The sequence below is a fragment of the Vicugna pacos genome, chromosome 3 (assembly GCF_048564905.1).
Source record: "Vicugna pacos chromosome 3, VicPac4, whole genome shotgun sequence".
Taxonomy (NCBI): domain Eukaryota; kingdom Metazoa; phylum Chordata; class Mammalia; order Artiodactyla; family Camelidae; genus Vicugna; species Vicugna pacos.
In genome coordinates this window covers 108,471,023-108,492,630 of record NC_132989.1, presented here as the reverse complement: position 1 = coordinate 108,492,630, position 21,608 = coordinate 108,471,023, and the positions used below count along the sequence as shown (strand labels likewise).

Sequence of the window (21,608 nt, the reverse complement as noted above, 5' to 3'; positions counted from 1 at the left end):
ACTAACCTACCAGGTGCCAAGTCCTTTGTAAATCTTATCTCGAATTCTAATAACCATGCAAGGTCAACACTATTATGCTCACTTACAGAGAAAGCAAGCCCCCGAAGGAAGGCCAGATAACCTGGCTGAGAGCCCACAGGTGGGGAGGGTGCAGCCGGGCTCCCCGAGGCCACATCTTTTCTACACTCAAGAATGAGGCGCCCTCACCCTGCCCAGGGGCAGTCAGGCCAGGCTTCATGGAAACTTGGCTTGTTGCTCCTGCTTGAGGGCTCCCTGCAAACCAATGGCCTGAGAGTATTACACAACAATTACTCTGAGTGCAAAAGTTTGAAACCCATTAATAAGAAGGTTCCCCACTTCCTACTGATCCCCATAGGAGCGCATATTCAAGGCTCGTGTCCTTACTAAAGGTGACCCAATGAAAAGCTGGCAGGGCTGGAAAAGCAAGCACCCTGCCCTCTCCCTGCACAGCCCTGGTTAAACAGTGACGGCCCCTCCCAGGCTGGTCTGGGCCTGATCTGGTGAGAGGTGAGCGCCTCGAACAGCAGGCCACGGGCGGACGTGGGGGACCAGCCCTGCCCTGCCCGCCCCACCCTGCACAGGAGACAGGCTCCCTGCTCCAACAACTGCCCTGCTCGCAGCTGATCCCGGAGCTTTGCTGGCAGGGCCCCAAAAATGAGCACCTGACTACAGAAATCCTTGCAGGGTGTGCAGAAAGGGCAAGACACCGTCACTCCATGGTGGGAAAAAGGGAGATCAGGGAATGTTCTGATTCCATTTTATAGTCGTCAAAGGGCTCATCCTCAGGATGCGGTGAGACAAGGAAGTCCTCTGCGCTTCCTTTTTGCCCTTGAGAAATGACGGGAGGGTGGAGGGGAGAAGCTGCCAAAAATAAGTCTTCATTTTTTTTAACCAAAACAAGAAATATAAGACGTGAAACAAAACAAAACACTATAAAATGAGGAGAAAAACAGGCTCAAGAACTCATTCCAGGTTAAACTCGTGAACTCCAGGTACTAAACTAAGACATCTTCCCAAATTAAGTGGAGATGAGGAAGGTGTTCCCACTTAACATCTTGAGAGTCGGGTTTGTTCCAACCCAGAGTGAACAAGGCTGTAAGAAGCAGGTACAGCTGGAATGTTTCCCACCAACAGTCCATCCCTTAAAACATTAATATCTGCTTTATGCTTGTATTAATGAGCACCTTACTTGGGAATATTCTTACATACTTTTTCTGAAAGTCAAAGTGTTCACCTATGTCCCACTAATAACCCTCAAAAGATCTTTTGCTTGAACGGCCATTAGGCCACTCCTGTTCCTTAAACAGAAGACAGAAAAGTCAAGTTCATTTGTGTGTTCAGCTGGCACCGACCGGCCCCTCCAGTATTCAGGGCACTGTGCTTAGCCCTGAGGACTTGGAAACAGCGGCCCCTTCAAAACGCCAACCACACGTTTGCACAGTAGTCTTGCTACTTTCCTGGCTGAGCCTTTTCAGTTTTAAAAATTGCTTCTGGTTACAGACGTACCTAAACTTAGGTTCCTCCTGAAGTGAACTTTTTAAAAGCTTACCTCTAAATGCTGAGAAATCAAATTTCCCAGAAGTGCGCACACAATTTACACAAGAGAAGTCATAAAAATCCAAGGCGGGCCATGAATAAACAAACTCAGTTGGGGGGTGTGGGGAACTCGGTGTCTCCTATCTAGGGGGTACGCTCTGCGGTCAGTAGCCCATCAGCTGAGGGGCACAAGCCTCACAAGCTTCGGGCTGGCGGCAGTAAGACACCGGATGCCACTTAAAGCAGGCAAGAAGCCTGTGCCTGCAACACGCACGGGAGTTAATTCCACAGGGCAAATGCTTCGTGAGTCTAGCTCAGTGGTTCTCAGCTGGGAGTGACTTTGCTCCCTGGGGCTCATTGGGCAATGTCTGCAGACATCTTGGTTGTCACGACTCCGGGTGTCACTAGCATCTACTGGGTAGAGGCCAGGGGTACCAAGCACAGGACGGTCCCCCCACACCAAAGAATTAACATGTCAATGGTACCCAGTTTGAGAAACCCTGCTCTAGCTCTAAATAGCAGCTGTTAGTCACAAGGAGCTCCCATTTCCTTATTATTTGGCCATTCACACATAAAGCTAATACATGTAACATCTCATTCAATTTCTTCTTCAGTTGTTCACACTGCTTGTTGGACAGCCATTTGAAACTAATACATCATTATCCCTAAATCACAAGGGGAAAAGTTACCAAAGAACAGGGCACCACTTAGTGATAAATGAGGCTCTACAATTCTGCTGTCCTTGGAAATGTATCACTTCACACTCACCGTTTCTACTCTAACAGGACATTACAAGATGTTCTTCACTGAACAATTTAACAAAAGGATGCTCTGTTATGAGACACTGAAGAGTGACAGGGTCTACATTAGGAGTTTGTCTCCAATCAATACAGCAATGCATAGCCTCTGTGGCTCTGCCTGCTTCCCATTCAAAGCAATTATGCTGAGAGGAGAAACTCTGATTAGAAATTAATACTGACTAGAAATAAAGATCAGAATTAATTTCTAATTAGAAATTAACACTGTAACATAAATACAGCTCAAGATTAAAGGTATAACTTTAAATACATAACCATTTCCCAAAATACTAAGGTCACCAGCAACAGAGGAAAAAGGCTGTGGGTTCTATTAACCATCTTTTCAACCTTGAGCAAGCAACTTAATGTCTTTGGTTTAAGAGTCTTCATCTAAGAAAGAAAGGGAATGGAGAAGATGGACAACTTCAACATTATATTAATCATGGAAATAAAATTCCACAACTAGATCTCCTTACACTTACCTTGGTTCAGTGTAAGGAGAACGGGCTTGGAAGTCAGACAGGACTGCTGGAGGGAAGGAGGTTGCAGCTGTCTCGCGCTATCCTGCAGTTTCCCCCACTTGCGCTAGGGGGCAGAGTTCTCCCAAAGGGGATTTCACTGGCCCACCCCGGTCCACGGACAGGCTTCATGGGGACTGAGAACCCAACAAACGAAATACAAATTCTTCGTCTCATCAAATTTCCTAAGGGACCCATAACACAAAATCAAAATAAAGGCCTCCCTACCCTCTCTGCCCATCTCAAAAAAAAAAAAAAGTTAAGAATTAGTGTCCTGCAGGCAGGGCCTGAGGTTTTCCAACAGATGAAAGCAATTAAACATAGCTCACCGGTCTTTCATCATTGGTTAACCTGCAACTCCTGCAAAAAGTTCTGGTGCCTTCTTACAAACATGAAACAAAGGTCTATGGATTAGAAAATGCTACTGTCTCACAATTAGAGGTTTCATTCTTTAAAAAAAAAAGTAAAAATATATTAATGAATGATTAATTCCTGTCCAATCTACCTCTCAGTTAATGTGGGTATCACACGTGAGACATCACTTTGAAAAAAGTGGATAATACTGTTACACGAGAATATATTCATCACTTTGGTCATTATAAACAGCTATCTCTAGTAAGCGGGCATCCAGAAAGTACAATGACTTGAAATAATATACCCAATTAAGTCTGACAAAGCGAGTTAGCCAACACAGAGGCAAACCCTCACCAGTCTAATTTGCTGGAAGATTCCAAAACTGTCCTGGATTTACAATACATCCCTTGCTTTCAGTGAAAGTCACTTCAGACTCCTCAAGTCAACTAAGTTTACTTTGAGCCACTTAAAACCTCAAACTTAAATATAATTTGTTAAACAAACACAACCAAGAAAGAAAAGGGAGCCAAGAAACCACAGTAACTCTCAACCCCCCAACCCCCCCCAAAAACGGTTCTCAAGTCAAGAGTTTCAAGTAACTCCGGTGTCCCGCCTTCAACGACCCTAAAAGGAAGATCGTTTTAATCTTTAAAAATAACCTGTTTGTCCTAAACGATCTTCTTCAAATTCAAATTCAAAATCTGCCAAAGACAGCACAAATATTTGATCTTTTCATCTTCCCTCTGGAATGATCTCAAATTCTAAACGAGCACTTCTTGGTGAGCACTAGACCTAGACTCCAAAGGTCCGACCGGCAGAGACCACGGTGAATGATTAAACCCTCGCCTCCCCCTTCTCACACTTCATTAAGCCGTCTCCTCTGGAAGTGTTTGCACCCCTCTCACAGGAAGCCGGCACGTTTTGCAAAGGAAATACCAGACCAGACCTTTCTTGGGGAAAGGCACGTCCCCGCTGAACATTTTATTGGGTTTCCTGCACCCAGGCAGCCGGGCATGCAGATCCCCCGTCCGGGCCCCTAGTCCGCCGCCTCCTCTCGCGCGGAGCGCCGCAGGGACACCCGGTGAGCCAGCCACCCACGCAAAAGGACGCTCATCTTCCCTACATCCCGGAGCCAAGTGCGAGCACGGGACAAAATAAAACCTGCCCCGGCTTACTCAGCCGGAGACTCCCCGGGGGTTGGTCTCAGGCGACTCCCAGAAAGTCTCGCCCTCTCGGGCTTAAGAGTGCGCGGTAGCAAGTGTGCGCGCGGCGCGGTACGCACATCCCTCCCTGCCTGGAGGCCAGGTCCGGACAGGAAGGGAGTCCGCGCCGAGTCGGGCCGGGCCGCCGGCGCCTGCCCTCCCGGCCGCGAGCGCACTCACCTCGGGGAAGAAGTTGTCCATTGTTCCCGTGCGCTTCCCAACTTGCCAGAGTCCGGCTTCCAGCTCGCGGAAGTCAGCCCAGCTGAAGGTCCGAGGAAACCATGCGTGTCACGGCGCGACTCCCAGGAACTCGAGCCCCCGGGGCTCCCCCGCTGCCATCTCCTTCTCCCCTTCTCGTCTTTCGCACCTTTTGTTTGCCCAAACCCAAGTCTCTAACTCATCCGTCCCAACCGCAGCCTTTGTCTCCAATTTCTCCAAGTCCCTCACTCCTGGACGCAGCGCTCGCGAGCGGAGAACAGCTGGTGGCACATTCTTCCCCCGGGCTGAGGGAGGGCGGCGGGGGGCTGGGGAGCGCGCCCCTCCTTCTGCGCTCCGGCCGGAGGCGCTCCGGACGGGCAGGGGAACAGCAGCCACAAAGCGAACCCGGAGTTGCTCTCCCCGCGCTAGCGCCGCCGCGGTGAGGACTCGAGCGCCCGGGCTCAGCCGGCTCACCACCTCACCGAGACTTGCAGATCGGAGCGCACGGTCCGGCCCCGCCCACTCGCTCGCCTCGCCCCGCCCCGCCAAGAGCTGAGCTCCGCCCACTCAGCCGGCCCACCCTGCTCGCCCGCCACGCCCCGCCCCTCCAGGAGCCCAGGCCTCGGCCAACCCCGCTCCGCGCTTCCGCAGGGTCTAGCCTTGCCCGGCCGGCGCGCCCCGCCCCCATCTACGCCCAGACCCCGCCCTCCGTGAGCCTCTGGCCACGGCAGCCTCCGCGGCAGGCGGGGAAGGCGGGGTCCAAGCGGTTTCCCCCTCCTTCCCCGCCTCCCCGCCTAGGTGCGGGCGGGGGTGCTGACTCTTCTCTCTGGTGAAAGAGACCAAATAGTCACCGAAGAGGAGGGGTTGGGGGACGTTTTTTGTGCCTTTGATCTTTAGCGAACCCTGGAACGGGCTCAACGCGGATCTCATTAATGCAGCTCGGCAGATGAGCGACCCCGGGGAAGGAAGCGCGGTCCGCGGAGTTGCCCCTGCTCTTGGACCAGATCAAAGCGGAGAACGGAGGCTAATCAGAATTTCTGGAAGCTGCCTTCCGGTGTGGTGTTTCTCTCCTGCAGTCAGGTTAAAAGACATTTTCATTGCAGCGGGAAAATATAGTTTTGTAAGCAGAGAGGACGTGGCCAATTGCACCTTAAAAAATGTAACCCTTTTCCTGGACATAAGGAAGCAGATAGGCAGACGGAAGTGAGATGGATGAAGGATCAAATCCACCTGGTACTGAGTCTTAGTTTCCTCTAGGGCAGGTCTTCAAACTTGAGCGCGCACAGGAATCACCTGGGAATCTGATTAAAATGCAGATTGGAACTGAGTGGGGTGAGCACTGATGATATGCAGTTCCAGCAAGCTTCCAGCTGCCCTCAAAGAATGGCACCTGGCCTTGTGCTGTTCTGCCAACTGTTTGGAAACCTGTAACAAGTAGAAAAATTGAGGACAAAGGTTTACAAACTTTTGTAGCAATGTAAAAATAACACGACATAAAAGCACATGATCGGTGGACTCTTCAAACCGAGTATAAACCAGTTTGGGTGTTGTCAAACTCCGTAGTGAGTCACACCTGGCACAACAGGGTTCTCCTATTGGTACCTGGCAGATTGGAAACAAAAACGACTGGTTCCTCACCACAAATGGTTTGAGAAGTTCTCTCTAGGGGATTTGCCAACTGCTACTCATCCTTTAAAACTCAAGTGGGAAAGTCACATCTTCCAGGGTAAGCCTGCCCAGAGATGCCCAACCACTCAGCCCCCTTCCAGCTCCACCTAACCACACGGTGTGGCTTATTTCTAAGACTACTGAGGAAACTATACCATGTTAAGGGTATTTTTTTATTGGTGTCCTACCCATCTTCAGTTGGGAGATTAGAAGCTCCTTAAGAGAGAGGACTGTGCTTTCAAATTTGTATCCCCAGCCTGTCTCAGAGAACGAATGAATGAAGCATCCTTCTGTAATCCTTGTGTAAAAATTCAGGCATGTTTGCAACTTATCTCAGAGGAGTTCTTCAGCATTAATATCTTTGTATTCACTCCCCTTCCCTTTGGAAAGAGTCAAGGTATAAATTAACTCGGGATATTATGCTATGTGATTGCCCTGTTTCACAGGTTCACACATGTAAGCCATTAAAGATTGTGTCCCAGGTTGCATGGAAAGTTAAGATGGAGCCAGGATAAATAACAACCATCCCAGGCACCAATCAAAGTGCTTAGTCAAATGAGTCCTGCTGCCACCTGTGTTCAGATACTGGAACAGAGCAATTACAGTCATTATGGTGTTAATCTGTGTAGAACATCACTCCAGAGAAAGTACCAGGCAGCTTGTTCAAGTAAGGGTGTGGATGTGGCTTGGTTCCCAGCAACAGCCCAGCGACTGATGGACCTGGCCATGTCATTTCAAAGTCACTCTCCAATACTGGCTCATCACTTGTCACAAATGTCCCACAGCATTACAACATGTTAATAATAGAAGAAACTGGGACACTTTAACCTCAATTTTCCTGTAAAGCTAACATTGCTCAAAAAAAGAAGTCTATTAATATTTTAAAAATCACTTCCCTGTTGATTAAGAAGATATGGTTAATAATTATATACCCCCCAGCTAGAATTGTGAGCCAGATCCAATTCATAAGGGTTGACTTTTACTCAATTATATTTCTTTAAAAAGTTTACACCATTTTATCAAAATCCCCTAGGACAGTTGTTAAAAAGGAAAAACAAACAAGCAAAAAACATGACTGTATCTCAGGGGTGGGCTTGGTGCCTAAGAATCTGCATTTTAGTAAATACCCAGGTAGACAACTCTGAGTTTGCAGGTAACTGCTTTAGGTTGTCAGAATTCATCAGCTTTTCCATATAAATGCACAGCTTTAAAAGGTATAAAGATAAACTGGAGCAGCAAGATTCTATTTGCTGAACAAACAGCAAAATGCAAGATATCAACTTTCAAGTATTTGGGGGTGAAATCAGTTGTTTAAAAGGGCTATGTTAAATTTACAAGAACTTTGAGAAAATTGGACAGAGAAGGGGATGTATTTTAAATCAGTAGATTTCTAAGAATATCCACTTGTTACCATTTTTTTTTTTTAAGTTAAGGGCTTCCTTTCAAGGAGCTGTGTTGCCCCTTGGTCAAAGCTGTTTGGGCTAAAACATGAAATCCTGCCTTCTGAGAACTGACAGTCAAGAATGTTAATGCCAGATTGGGCACATTTCTCTGAGGCTAAGTCCCTTCTTAATTATCCTCCTTATTTCTCTGACACCATGCTAATAGAGTGTTGCACTTGCAAAATAAAACACCAAAAAAGCTCACGTTACCTTCTCTTCTTTAGCTGCAAAAATTAATCCATCAGTGACAAATATATATTTGTAAATAGATGGAACCATTTCCCCACTTAAAGGAGACTTCTGTACATGTATGTGTCAGTTTTTGTTTCCACCACATGTTTGTTGGGTTTCGTTGAAATGGGTTGTCTTAATTTCCTTTGTGATTTCAAATTGAGTTTCTTTGCTGTTGTTCTGTTGCCGCGAGGATTTCCTAATCTGGATGTGTCTTTATGTACAGAGTCTTTTTCATTACTATGGTTTTCATAAAGTACTCACCTTTAATTGCTCCAGTCCAACTAATGGTTTAATTACTAGTTACAGAAAGGGAAAGTTCTGGAGTTTCTTTCGCACAAATTAGAAGTTAATAACTGACACAACCTTAAGATCCTGTTTTTCATGCTCAACTAAACAGCAGTCCCTTTCAGTTCGCTTATAGTCTTGGATGTTTAAAAATTCACATGTTTTTGCCTTTTGAACAAACGAACATTAAGGGACTCCTTTAATGTTGTTTAAATTTTTAAACAAGTGTTCGTTTTATTTCTCATAACTGACAATCCAAAAACCCTCAAGGGAGTTGTTTGGTTTTGGTTTTTTTAATGTGAAACTTTAAAACAATTGTGAAAGATTTCTTTAGAAGGAATAAAATGGGAGGGGGGAATATCTGAAAATTTCATATTGTAGAATTAAACAGGTACAAAAGAATAAACACAGAAATAAAGCAGAGATAAGACTCTCAAAAAACTAACTTGCTAGAAGTCATTTTTCTAAACAAGATGGGCTTCGGCTGAGACATCATTTACCCCATCAGATAGTTCTCAGTGGATGGTCAATGCCAACTTTGAGCAGGATCGATGCCCTACCACTTCACACACCAGCAGGAATGCTTACTAAATTGATATCCCACACAAACACAGAGCTGTTTTCATAAATTAATCCATTCTGCTTAAAGGGTCATGTCCTGAATATCATATGATATCACTTATATATGAATCTTAAAAAAAATACAAATTTTATTTACAAACCAAAACTAGACTCATGGACATAGAAAACAAACTATCATTACCAAAGAGGAAAGGGCAGGGGAGGGATAAATAAAGAGTTTGGGATTAACAGATATAACATTACTATGTATAAAATAGATAAACAGCAAGGACCTACTGTATAGCACAGGGAACTATATTTAATTTCTTGTAATAACATATAGTAAAAAAGAATCTGAAAATATGTATATGTATGTATATGTATAACCGAATCACTTTGCTGTACACCTGAAACTAACATTGTAAATCAACTACACTTCGATAAAAAATAAAATTAAAAAAAAAAAGTGCTGTGTTCTGGTCCTGCTGGGTGTGATAAATAAATGGTATAAAACTCCATGAAACCCTCCATGATAATATATTCTGTCCACTTGGAGTATGTTTGAAAGTTCCTTTTCTCTCTTGATTGCCTGTTACCTCCATGTTTCCTCTCTTCTATTTCATAGGCGTGGCTCTGAGGCTGACTTTCCAAAATTTACCCACTCTCCACCTCTGTTCATCACAGAATCTTTACCACTTCCAAACCTTGTGCCTTCACTTATCATCACCCCCAAACTTGTATTTTCAATCCTTCCTGCTCACATTATCCAAGTCAATAAATGTGATCAAGTCTCTTTCATTTGAAAATGGCTGTTTCTTAACCCAATTGCTCCCTGAACTACTGGGCCATCTCTCTTCAAATCCTTAGCTTTTCATTGTCTCTACTTCACCCCCAGGCAATTTACTCTTCAACCCCTTAGGATTGAATTTTTGCCCTCTGTCCCATTTTCTTGAAGATCGCCGTGACCTCGGAATAATCAAATTGAACAGCCTGTTCTCGAATTCCGTCCTCCTTGACGATGCCCCTCTTTGGAAACTCTCACCTCTTAGCGTTGGGGCCAGCTTCATGGGTGTGCAGCCTGTAGGGCTAGTTGCACAGGGCCCTACGCTCAGAAGGGGCCCTCTGTTTGGTTTAATACTTGGTGTGATGTCTTAAAATCCTAACGATTTTTGAATCAGGGGCGCTGTTTTTCATTTTGCACTGGGCCCCCAGAATTATGTAGCCAGTCTTACCAAGCTTTCCTAACACTGCGTGTGGTTTGTTGGCTCATCTCTTTGGCCTCTTTCTCTGTCATTTTTAGAGGCCTCTCTTCTCCCTTCCTCCTCCGGGTGATGGTCCACCCTAAGCATGTGTTCTCTTCTCCACCTCTTACAGTCTTGTCATTAATTCTCCGTCCATCAACTGCCATCTCTTCATAAATGATTCCCAAACCCAGAACTCAAGCTCGAAGAAGTCCCAGCCCCCTGTTTCCAACAATCTATTGGATTTCTCCTAGTGAGATTCTTCTTAACCGTTCACGCTCCCAAACTAACCCTTCTTCATTCACCTCATCCACTTTTACTAACTTCCCTATATTTATTAATGGAATAATCATAATTCAGTCATCCCGATGAGTGGGTATCTGCTACTCAGTGCTGCTCTACATCTTCTGATGATCTTACCCACATGCTGAGAGTGTCCTCACATTGGGAATCCCTCCAAGCCAATGGAGAATCCTCAAACTTCCTTTGCTCCAAACACATGCCTTCAGTTCTACCAGTTGGATGCACCCATTCAGGGTTTAACCTGGGGAACAAACTACATGGGGACCCAGGGGAGGATCAAAGTGACCGTGATGACGACACAGTTGGAAGCAGAGGATCGGTTTTTGTGGTCAGCCATGGGGACATCACTCCCAGACTGCCCCAGCGTGGTTCCTAAGTTGGTAGGTGAAGCCACCTCTGACCAGCCAGGCCTGCTCTGTGCTGTGGTTCTAAGAATTATTTCTGGAAGCTTAGCCTAAAGCTCATGCCTTCAGCCCTTCCAAAGATAAGGCAAGTTTTATGATACTCTTTAATAAATCTCCTCTTGCTTAAATTTTCCCAAGTGCGTTTTGTTTTCTGCCACTTGCCAGTACCTTAAGAGGAGTAACACCCCAAGACTGAGGAAAGTGAGGCCCTGTGCTTGGGGGCACTTTCCTCAAAATGCTTTAAATTCCATTGGGTGCCCAAGACTGGCTGAGGACAGCAGTGCCATCCAGAGAGGCCACCCTGGACCCAGATCAGGTCCTACATGGCCTTTGGTCTCTGCCTTTCCCCTTTGGGGTTCTCACTAACCCTCTGCTGTGCACATGGTGTCATCTGGAATCTAGGACTGGCATTTATCGGGGTCCTCATGGAGTTGATGGCTGGACCTCATTCCCAGGAAGACAGCCTAGATTTTCCTACTGGCCAATACACTGTGTTTTTCACAGGATCATGAGTGATTGGGCCCCAGATTGATGCTGACCAGCTGATTTTGCATGACTTTCAATCACCTGGGACGAAGGAGGGCTGCAGAGCTCTTTGCCACCAATAGTCCCCTGTGACCTTGGGCTCAGCCTGTGCATGGACTCCTGTGTCAGGTCTCATGTATGTTCCAGCTGGCAGCGGTATTGCCTAGGCCTACAGCATCCTTGGGCGGCTCAGAGGTGGCGGGCGGCGCAGAGGCGGCAGGCGTCTTTGCCCTGTGTGCTTCCCACCCTTGGCACACAGGATGGTCATCATACTTCTTCTTCTGGCTCTGCTCCTCATGTCAGGCAGCTCTCCTGGGTTAACTGCACGTCCTTGGTTTTCTAGACAGTTGCTCTGCAGTGTCAATCAGCCCTTGTGAGCCATGTCCTCGCTTACCTCCAATCAATGTGGTGTCATTATCCTTTTGTGGATGGACCTCAATCTAACCCAGATGAGAAGAGCACATTTCTTGCATGAATGGGACCAGTCTTGCATTCCACACATGGCTCCTCCCTTGACCCCTTCATTGGTGGTGGTGTGTGAACAGCAAAGTGCAATCAGCATTGAAATCGATCACATGTTCGGAATGCCTTGATTGTAGCTCAAAGAGGTCAAGAGAAGGTGGAATTGGTAGATGTGCTGTTCAATGGTGATGCTATAAAATTCTCAGTGGTAAGTTTAACAAGATCCAAAGGTGAACTCTCCTTCTGATTTTCCTGCATACTCGGGGTTGGATTTGGATTTGTGGCCACCATCCACAAAGCACTGTGACGACCTTTGAAGGGGTGACTGGCAGCCAATTTCACAGACACACCGTGGATGATGTAGTTTCATAAAAGATGCTGCAACAGCATTAAATAAATGACATGAAGAAATGGCGGAGGTCAGAACTTCTGTATTGTTTTAAAACAACGAGGTTCTGAAGAGCCATGATACCATAAGTAATAAGTTCCCCAACCCTTTTCTTGTGGTGGGAGATAAGAAATGAGCCCCAAATGACACATTTGACAACAAGAACATGAGATTTTTCTGGATGTGAACCGGAAGGGCTGGTACCTGAACCCTTGGAAAAATCTTGAAGTTCTCTCAGTAGAACAAACACTGAAGGGTCCATCATTCTCAATCTTCATGGAGAAGTCACCATAGCTCACATGGGCTCATGAATTTTGTAATACATTTTTTAAATCAAGTTTTTTATATATACAGGAGTCCCATACATCCTAAAGGAAAACCACACAAAAAACAGCCTCAGGCTGGTCTACAAAAGAGAAATTTGGGGTTGTGTCACAGGGCCAATTCTATACAAACTCTCTAGCAACCTGGCAAGGGCTTGATTTCCACACCTGAAGTCATCACGATTGCTTTTGCTTCTTAAATAAGACAAGAATATGTTTGGAATGTTTTCTTCCCCCTAAAGTTTCCATTAAATGTGAGAGCACATCCGCTGAGAGTATTACGAAAAAAATCAGGTAAGTGCAGAAAATTGTTTATATAAAAATGTCCAGGAGAGAGTTGTTTAGAACAGTTAAAAAGCTGGGCACAGCCTAAGTGCCCCTCAGCGGGAGAGTGGTTGAGTAAATCATGGGAAATGTGCACCGCAGCGCATCTGTTCTGCGTAACAAGCCCCCTAAAACTAAGCGGCTTCGGACGACAACGACGTACTGTTTCTCACAGTCCTGTGGCCCAACGGGGCTTGGCTGCTGCTGTCACCTGGGCTCTCGGAGGCAGCTGCAGGCCGAGGGGCACCAGCTGTGACGGGTGATGGGACACGGCCTTCCTCCCGGGGCAGGAGCCTTGCTGGGGCAGCTGGGACAGCTGGCCGCTCCCTCCTGGGTCTTTCTTCACACCGTGGAGGGCTCAGAATTCCATTCGGGCAAGAACAGAACTGCAAGACCTTTTGAGAACTTGCAAAGAAGTCACGTGACCTTGCTTCTTCCATATATTATTGGTCAAAGCCTGACATAAGGCCATCCCAGATTCCAGACTCTCTTGATGGAAGGAACTGTAGAGCATGTGTGCCCATTTTTTTGGGGGGGGGGAGACAGTAAAAATTTACATAACACCAAACTCACCATTTTAGGCCTTCTGTGGGGGGTGGGAGGGTGGGGAGCAGGTAATTAAGTTTGTTTATTTATGTATTTGTCTTAGCAGAGATACTGGGGATTGAACCCAGGACTTCATGCATGCTAAGCAGGCACTCTACCAATGAGCTATACCCTCCCCACAATACACACACCATTTTAAATTATACAGTGTCACTAATACATTCACAGCGTTGTGCAGCCCTCTGTCTAGTTCCAGAATATTTTCATCACCTCAAAAGGAAACCTCACAGCCATTAAGCAGTCACTGTGATTCATACCTACCTCCAGCCTCCGGAAGCCACTAACAATTTGCTTTCTGTCTCCAGGGATTTGCTTATTGTGGATATTTCATATACATGGAGTCATGCCTATCTTCTATGACTGGCCTCTCAATCAGCATGTTTGCAAGGTCCGTCTGTGTTGTACCCTGGATCAGTACTTCATTCCTTTTCGTGGCTAAGTAATATTCCATTGTATGGCTAGACCACACTTGGTGTATCCATTTGTCACTTGATGGACATTTGGATTGTTTTCACATTTTGGCTGTGTGAATAGTGGCATTGTGAATACTTGGATACCTGTTTTCAATTCTTTGGGGTGTATACCTAGGGATGGAATTGCAGGGCCAGATGGTATTCTGTTTTGCTCTTTAAAGAACTACCAAACTGTACTCCTCTGTGGCTATTTTTAATCCAGCAAACTATCCATATTTATTGATGTGGAGACAGGAATAAGCTACAAAATGATGTGTTTCATCTGCATGCTACAGAAACTTAAGTAAAACAAACAAACAGTGTCTATAAGCAGATATGTTTATTCTTCTCTTATAAACAAAGCCTGGAGGGTTGGGATGTTCTGTAAAGTCTCCAAGGACATCAGCTCCTTCCAGCGCTGTCTCTCTCTGCAGTGGGCCACTGTGACCCTCAGCCTCACATGTTATGAAGGCAGCCTCAGCTTCCTAGGCTGCAGGAAGCAGTGAGAGGGCCATGGCTGATGGAGGAGGCAAAGAGCTCGCCCACTGTCTCTTATGGCAGGTTCCCAGGAGTCTTCACACATTGTGCCTTCTCCTTCTTGGCCAGAATTTTGTCTTCAGCTGCGAGGAATACTGAGACATGTGACATTTATTCTGGATTTTTAGCTACCCAGCTAAAAACTGTTACTTGGGAGAAGAAACCAAGAGGTACTAGGGAATAGCTGCCCATCTCTTCCCATCTGACAAAATTAATTGTATAGAAAAGAAGAACGTTTAACAGATGTTATCTCTTGGTAACAAGGGCAGGCAATTAAAATTATTCTTGATATTTTTCTACGCTTTCTGAGTTTGTGACACCTATAAAATCATACGGTTAACCTTTTTTGAAAAAATAAAATACTCATTTCTTTTATCAAAACAGAACTTCATTTATTCTTTCTTTCGATTATTTTTTTAAAGAGTTCATGTTGTATCTCTGATGTCAGGTATTAGAAAATACAAAAATGAGTAAGACAGGATCTCTAACGAAATCAATAGACCAGTTGCAGAGAGAGAGAGTGAGCTACTGAAAGATAATTTTGAAATGACTATGGAAATTTCTATAGCAGAGCATACATAAAGTTTTCAGGGGAACTTTAAAATAAAAAGTGAAGCCTAGGGGAGTGTTATGGGCTGAGTCATGTCCCCCTAAATTCATATGTTGAAGTCCTAACTTCCAACACCCTGACACGTGACTGTGTTTGGAGACAGGGCTCTTAAAAGGTGATTAATTAAAAATGAGGCCATTAGGATGGGCTCTAATCCAATATGACTGATGTCTTCATAAGAAGAGGCAGTCTGAGCACACACAGAGACACCAGGGATGCTTGCACAGAAGAAAGATCACGTGAGGACGCAGCAAGTCAGCCATCTGTGAGCGAAGGAGGGAGGCTTCCGAAGAGACCAACCCTGCCAACACCTTGCTCTTGGGACTCCCAGCCTCCAAAACTGAGAAAATCAATCTGCTGTTTGTCACCTAGTCAGGGTATTTTGTGATGGCAGCTCTAGCAAACTAATAATAAATCCGGAGAAAATTCCCAGAGAGCTGCACTTGAACCAGGACTCAGTGGATGAGTAGGCCTCTACCAGGTGGCAAAGAGAGCAAAGCACATTCTAGGCACAGGGCAAAACCCCAAGTTACGAAGAGCATTTCAGCAAAGGGTACCAAGGACGGTTAGGCAGAGAGCGCGTGTGTGTAGAGTTATAGGACACAAACCCCAAAATTTGCGTTAAACCCCCGTTAAGTTAGTGTAGCATAGTATGCTGTACATGTCTGAAAACTGACTCTCTGTAAAGGATAGCCCTGATCTACACCACAGCGTTTGCTGATTTCTGCAGCGCACATACTCTCACCGGGGCTGACTTTAGGGATTCCCCGAACGTGGAGTGGGGAAGACCTGCACAGAAGCACATCACTATTCAGTATTTCCACCACACACGATGCAGTGGACATCGCTAACTTCAAGTGCATGGATAAGAATAAAAATGTACTAGAATAATTTGTAAGCAATAAGGGCTGAGGGTGTACTATTTGGAGTTTTAATATAATTTATTTAATTGTAAGTTTGTATAACTTCATTTTGACTAATGGCTGTGCTGAACACCTGGCTCACAAAATGCCTGAAAACTTAAGTCTGTTCTCCTGAGTGAGTATGAGCACACCCCTGTTTACAGCTACTGTTTCATAAATTATTGCGCTTGCCCTTGGAGGGGTTAAGACTCAGAAAATAAAGTAATGCATAGCAGCATTTATCATCTGGTTGAAAACATGACACACACATGTTCAAAGGAACTTGGGATAATTGTGAAGAAGGTAGAGGATTATGGGAGGCAGGAGGCGGCATCTCCACAGCTGTGGTAGTAGTTAAACCATCACAGAGGAGGTGGGAGAGACTGGAATCTTACAGTGTAAATCAACAGCACTTTACAACTGCACTTAAATTCCTCCAGGGACTCCTGTACAATTAGCATTAAATACCAGCTCCCTTCAGACTGATAAAACCCTGCAGGACCTACCTTACAATCACTCTGGCCTTCTGGAACTCAATCCTGCCTCAGGGCCTTTGCACATGTGTTTCCTGTACCTGCAATGTCTCCCCTCACCTTTCACTTATCCCCATTCACTCTGCATGGCTGCCTTGTCTCCTCGCTCAGAACTCAACTCAGGTGTCCTCGAATCAGCCAGTCTAATTCTGCAGTGACACTGGGTCACGTCACTCCACCTCTTTTTTTTTTCATAGCCTTTATCACTCTTTGAAATGATCTTATATTCTCTTTGTTTTCCTCAGGGGTTAGCAAACTGCAGTCCATGGGCCAAATCTGGTGCAAAACCTGTTCTTGAAATGGACTTTTACCGGAACCAGCCACCCCCAGTTCCTGACAGACAGTCCAGGGCTGCTTTTGCAATACAGAGTCAAGCAGCTGCAACAGAGCCCAAACTATTGATTTCTGTCCCTTTCAGGGAGGTTTGCTGATCCCGGGCTTACTTGCTTGCTGTGTTTATGTGTTGGTTGTCTGTCTTCCTCCACTGGAACGCTAGCTCCTTGGGAGCAGGGTGTTTGTCTCTTTTATCCCCTGCTATATCTCAAGCACCCAGAGGAATGTCTATTGCACAAATGAAGGGGTGACAGTATTATTAACTAAAGGGCTTGCATGTTAACACTGGCCCAGCCTAATCATAACACCAATATTAACTAGCACTACCATTGCCACTGAAGGCTAAGGTGTGCTAACAAGAGCTGGTGCAGGCGGGGCGCTGCTCTAAATGCTTTGCTTGAGTTATCGAATCAGCAAGGGGGGTTCCATGCTACCCATTTTATGCAGGAGCAAATCGAGACTCAGAATTCAAGCAACTGCCCACCTTCCCGCGGTTGGGTGTGGCACACAGCTCCGTGAGGTCTCTCAAGCTTATGCTCTTTCGTCTGTCCTGAAAGACCATGAACTTCAGAGTAAGAACTGAATTCAAAAGTCAGACTTTACCTCTCTACAACTTTGTTTAATGTGAGGTTGGGAAATTATCCCCTAATTCCCAGGATTGAAAAAGATAGGGAAAGCACCTAAAGCAATGCCTGGCATGCAGTGGGTGCTCAAAAGCGGTCATTTCCTTCCTTCTTTTTTTTTTTTTTTTAATGGAGGCACTGGGGATGGAACCCAGGACCTCGTGCATGCTGAGCATGCGCTCTACCACTGAGCTACTACCCTCTCCCACCTTCCCTCTTTTTTAAGACAAGGAATAGGACAAATTCCATTCGGTCCACCCTTGACCTTCCACCTGGCAGTGGGCCACAGTGTGTCCAGCCAGCTGTCCTGCCTGGCCAGGCGGCGGTGCCTGTGTTTTCACAGCAGGGACAGCTCTGACCTGGCCTGGAGCCTTGTGAGCCCCCTCCCCTCGCACCTTCCTCCTTTTTGACCCTGGCCGCTTACCTGGATTGAAAAACAATTCCTCCACTTCTTCAGCTTCTTTGCCTTTGGGAAAAATAGTCCTATTTAGACGCCTTCTGCCTCCACCTTCTGACACCGGGCCCCCTGGGTTCTGATCACTGCCCCAGAACAAACAGAAAAATTTCATCAGAATACAACATTTAGCAGGACATAAAATGCCAGTGGTCTGGACACTGACATCTGAGTAGGTACAGAGAATTTTGCAAATGGAAAAAGTCATGAAGAGTTTTGCAAGAATCTGAATATGTTAAAAATATATTAATTTGGTATAGCCAGAAAATAAGCATGACTGGGTGGTGGGAACAGTGACATGCAGATACATCATGGGCTGTGAATTAGTCATGGAGCTCTTTGAATTAAGCAAGAAAAACGAGTGCTGGCAAACTTAAGGGGGAAAGGAATTTATTTGCAGTATACTGGGGAGCTTGTGGAATCAAAGGGCGGCATCAGAGGGCAGAGGCTTCCTGTCTCAGCACCATGTTGAATAGATAGCTCCTCTCCCCGCAAGCACCTTATCATGTTGGGCATCCTTTATTATTCATGTACATCCAAACTGAGAGACATTCCACAAAAACACTTGGCCAGTACTCCTCAAATTGAGTCAAACTCAACAGAAGCAAGGAAAGACAGAAACTGTCACACACCAAGAAGGCTAAGGAGGGTCAAATGTAACGTGGGACCCTGGAACAGAAAAGGGACATATGTACAAACACCAGTGAAATCCGAATTAAGTCTAAAGTTTAGTTAGTAGTAACGTACCAATGTTGGTTTCTTCCTCTTGACAAATGCACAAGATAACATAAGATGTTAACACAAAAGGAACAATGTGTATTAGGTTTGCCGCTTTTCCATAAATCTAGAATTACTCCTCACAAAAGTGTGTTGTTAAAAAAATTTCAAAGGTACAGGGAATCCACAAAAGTCCAAGAAAGATAACGCAAAAACCACAATGGCAAGTGATTCCCCGTGCCAAAGAGGAATGGGAGATGAGCATCCATGAGTCACAGCTGAGACTCTTACATAAATTATGAATCCCCAAAGGCTATACCCTTGGAAATGCACAGCATGGAAAATTCCCAGCTCTTGTCAAAGGCACTGACAAGAAAACTTGTCAATTAAGGCCTTGATGTGGGATGAAAATAGAAACTTTCTTGAGAACTCATAAACCCAAGCAGCTCTGATTCTGGTTTAGACTTTCAATTTGTACCACCTGTTAGGGGCAGAATTAGGCAACCAACCCCCAATTCATATGTTGAAGTCCCAACCTCCAGTGTCTTGAAATGTGACTGTATTTGCAGACAGGGCTAATTCAGTGTGACTTGTGTTCTTATGAGAAGAGGAAGTTTAGACTTAGAGAGGGACACCAGCGGCATGCAGGCACGCAGAAGAAAGGCCATGTGAGGACACAGGAAGAAGGCAGCGCCTGCAAGCCAAGGAGAGAGGCCTCAGGAGAAACGAACCCTGCTGACACCTTGATCATGGACTTTCAGCCTCCAGACCTGTGAGAAAGTGAATTTCTGTTGGTTAAGCCATCCAGTCTGTGGCACTTTGCTATGGCCACCCTAACCAGTGTAAAATCTGCAGGGTGGGCTGATGTGCTAGAAATCCAGGGAAGGGTTGAAGTTTGAGTCCAAAGGCGGTCTGCTGGGAGAATTTCTTCTAGCTCAGGGGAGGTCAGCCTTTGTTCTTCTAAGCCTTTCAACTGTAAGAGGGACCCACCCACATTATGGAGTGTAATCTATTTACTCAAAGTCCATCCATCTAAATGTTAATCTGATCCAAAAAACACCTTCACAGAAACATTCAGAAAAATGCTCCATCAAGTATTTGGGCACCATGGCCCGGTCAAGTTGACACATAAAATTAACCATCACAGATGAGGTGTATCTTCTTGTTTGGAAGTGTTGTCTGTTGTCTTTTGCACGCCAGCTGTCTGAATGCAGGGATTGCTTCAGAGGATATCCCCGCGTTGTGCACTGCTGACTCTGCTGGATGGAACCAGGGGACGTGGAACCAGACGTGACCATGACCCCACGTAGCCCAGCACCAGAAATGGAGGAAATACTGGGTTTGAAATAAATGAAGCAAGTCTGCAGAAAGTTCTTCCAAATCTCACAGCTCATATATAAAAGAAATTTGAACCAAGTCTGCCCTAACTTGCCAACAATCCTAAAAATGTACATGACACTGCCATGTATTCTTTATGAAGCGGAAAGAAACTCTTCTACACTATCAATGATAAAAAGTGAATTCTATTGACTGTGCTAGAGAGAGACTGAATTGTCATTCTTATTCTCTCTATAGAAAATATTATCTCAAAAAAAGCCATTGTTCGAAGAAGGGATTAAGGGGCATGCTGATCAAAAAAAATGTAGGAAAACATTATTAGAGATGAGTGTTCATTAATAACAAATTTTTTAAGATTTGCAATTTGTTATGATTACTTTGTTCATCTTTTGGCCTAATGTGACTGTGTATTATTTTTAATAATGAGACTTCACCTAACTGCGTAAGCTCTGGGTCCCACAAAACCAGGATCCACCCCATGGTAGGGCTGAGGAGAGGGACCCACTGGGGAGGAGAAGAAACCAGGAGGATACACGGAAGCCAGAGAGAGGACTGTTTCCAGGAAAGAGTGGCTGGCAGTGAATGTTCTGGGACATTACTGTCAAAAATCTCACACCTGATCAGCAAAAGGCCTTCAGGAATTGAAAACTGCTTCATCAGGGGAAAACCTGGGTGTTTCTAAGTGTTCATCTGCCTCAAAATCACCAAGATTCTGGGCTGCCAGATTTAGCAAATAAAACCATAAGAAGCCCTGTCAATTTGAATTTCAGAAAAAAGCAAACAATGTTTCAGTATGAGTATGTCCTATGCAATGCCGGTATCTTATCTGACAACACTACCTGGTGAGTTTCTTAAAAGCACAGTTTACTCAGGTGATTCGTAGGTAGATGTAGGTGCACTTGCTCTAGACTTAAGAAAGTATTATTTTAGGCATTCAGGTCACTGTTCAGAAGAATCCTGTGAACTATCAAAATCGATCTCTCCAAATTGATTTCCAATCCAGATCCACAAATATGTGGCCTAACCTTTACAATTAAGAGGATGAATTTTAACCTGGGAGCAAGCAGAGGGATTTAGTCAATAACAGAGCTGCAAATTAGCCTCTGAAGTAAGGTGATTGTTATCAAAAGGCATGGACCAAACAGGTTAGATGTTGGGGTCCTCATCTCCAACTCATTTTATTCTTTTTCTTTTTCATTTAGTTTATTTTTGTCACCAATTTTTTCACCTTTATTGAGGTATAACTGACAAATAAAATTGTAAGATAATTTAAAGTGTACATTGTGGTCATTTGATATCTGCATTTATTGTGAAAGGATCGCTATCACCTTGTTAAGCCTCACATATTTATCTTTTTGGCACATGTGTGAGAACATTTATGTTCTCCTCTTGCAGCAAGTTTTAATTATACAACACCGTGATATCAACAATTGCCTCCATGTTTTACATTAGATCCTCAGAACTGTTCAGCTTGTAGTTGAACGTCTACACCCTTTTGCCAACCTCTCCCTATTTTCCTCACCCCCTACCCTCTGGCAACCACTTTTCTACTCTTTGTTTCTAAGAGTTTAATTTTTTTAATTTTATCATCCCACATATACGATTTGACTTACTTTGTCTGGCTTATTTCACTTAGCATAATACCCTCAAGATTCAACCACGTTGTTGCAGATAGCAGGCTGAATAGTATTCCATTTTATAGATATATAGTATGTAA

At 44.9% G+C, this 21,608-nt stretch overlaps 1 protein-coding gene across 1 annotated transcript in view; it reads right to left on the bottom strand.

The window, feature by feature from the left end:
* Positions 1-5,154, bottom strand: part of MYO10 (myosin X) — a 193,381-nt gene extending 188,227 nt beyond the window's left edge. The window contains exon 1 of the mRNA XM_072958828.1: positions 4,609-5,154. Within this exon, the coding sequence (XP_072814929.1) occupies positions 4,609-4,629 (21 nt within the window). The 5' untranslated portion in view covers positions 4,630-5,154. The remainder of the gene's footprint in view (positions 1-4,608) is intronic.
* Positions 5,155-21,608: the final 16,454 nt, after the last annotated feature.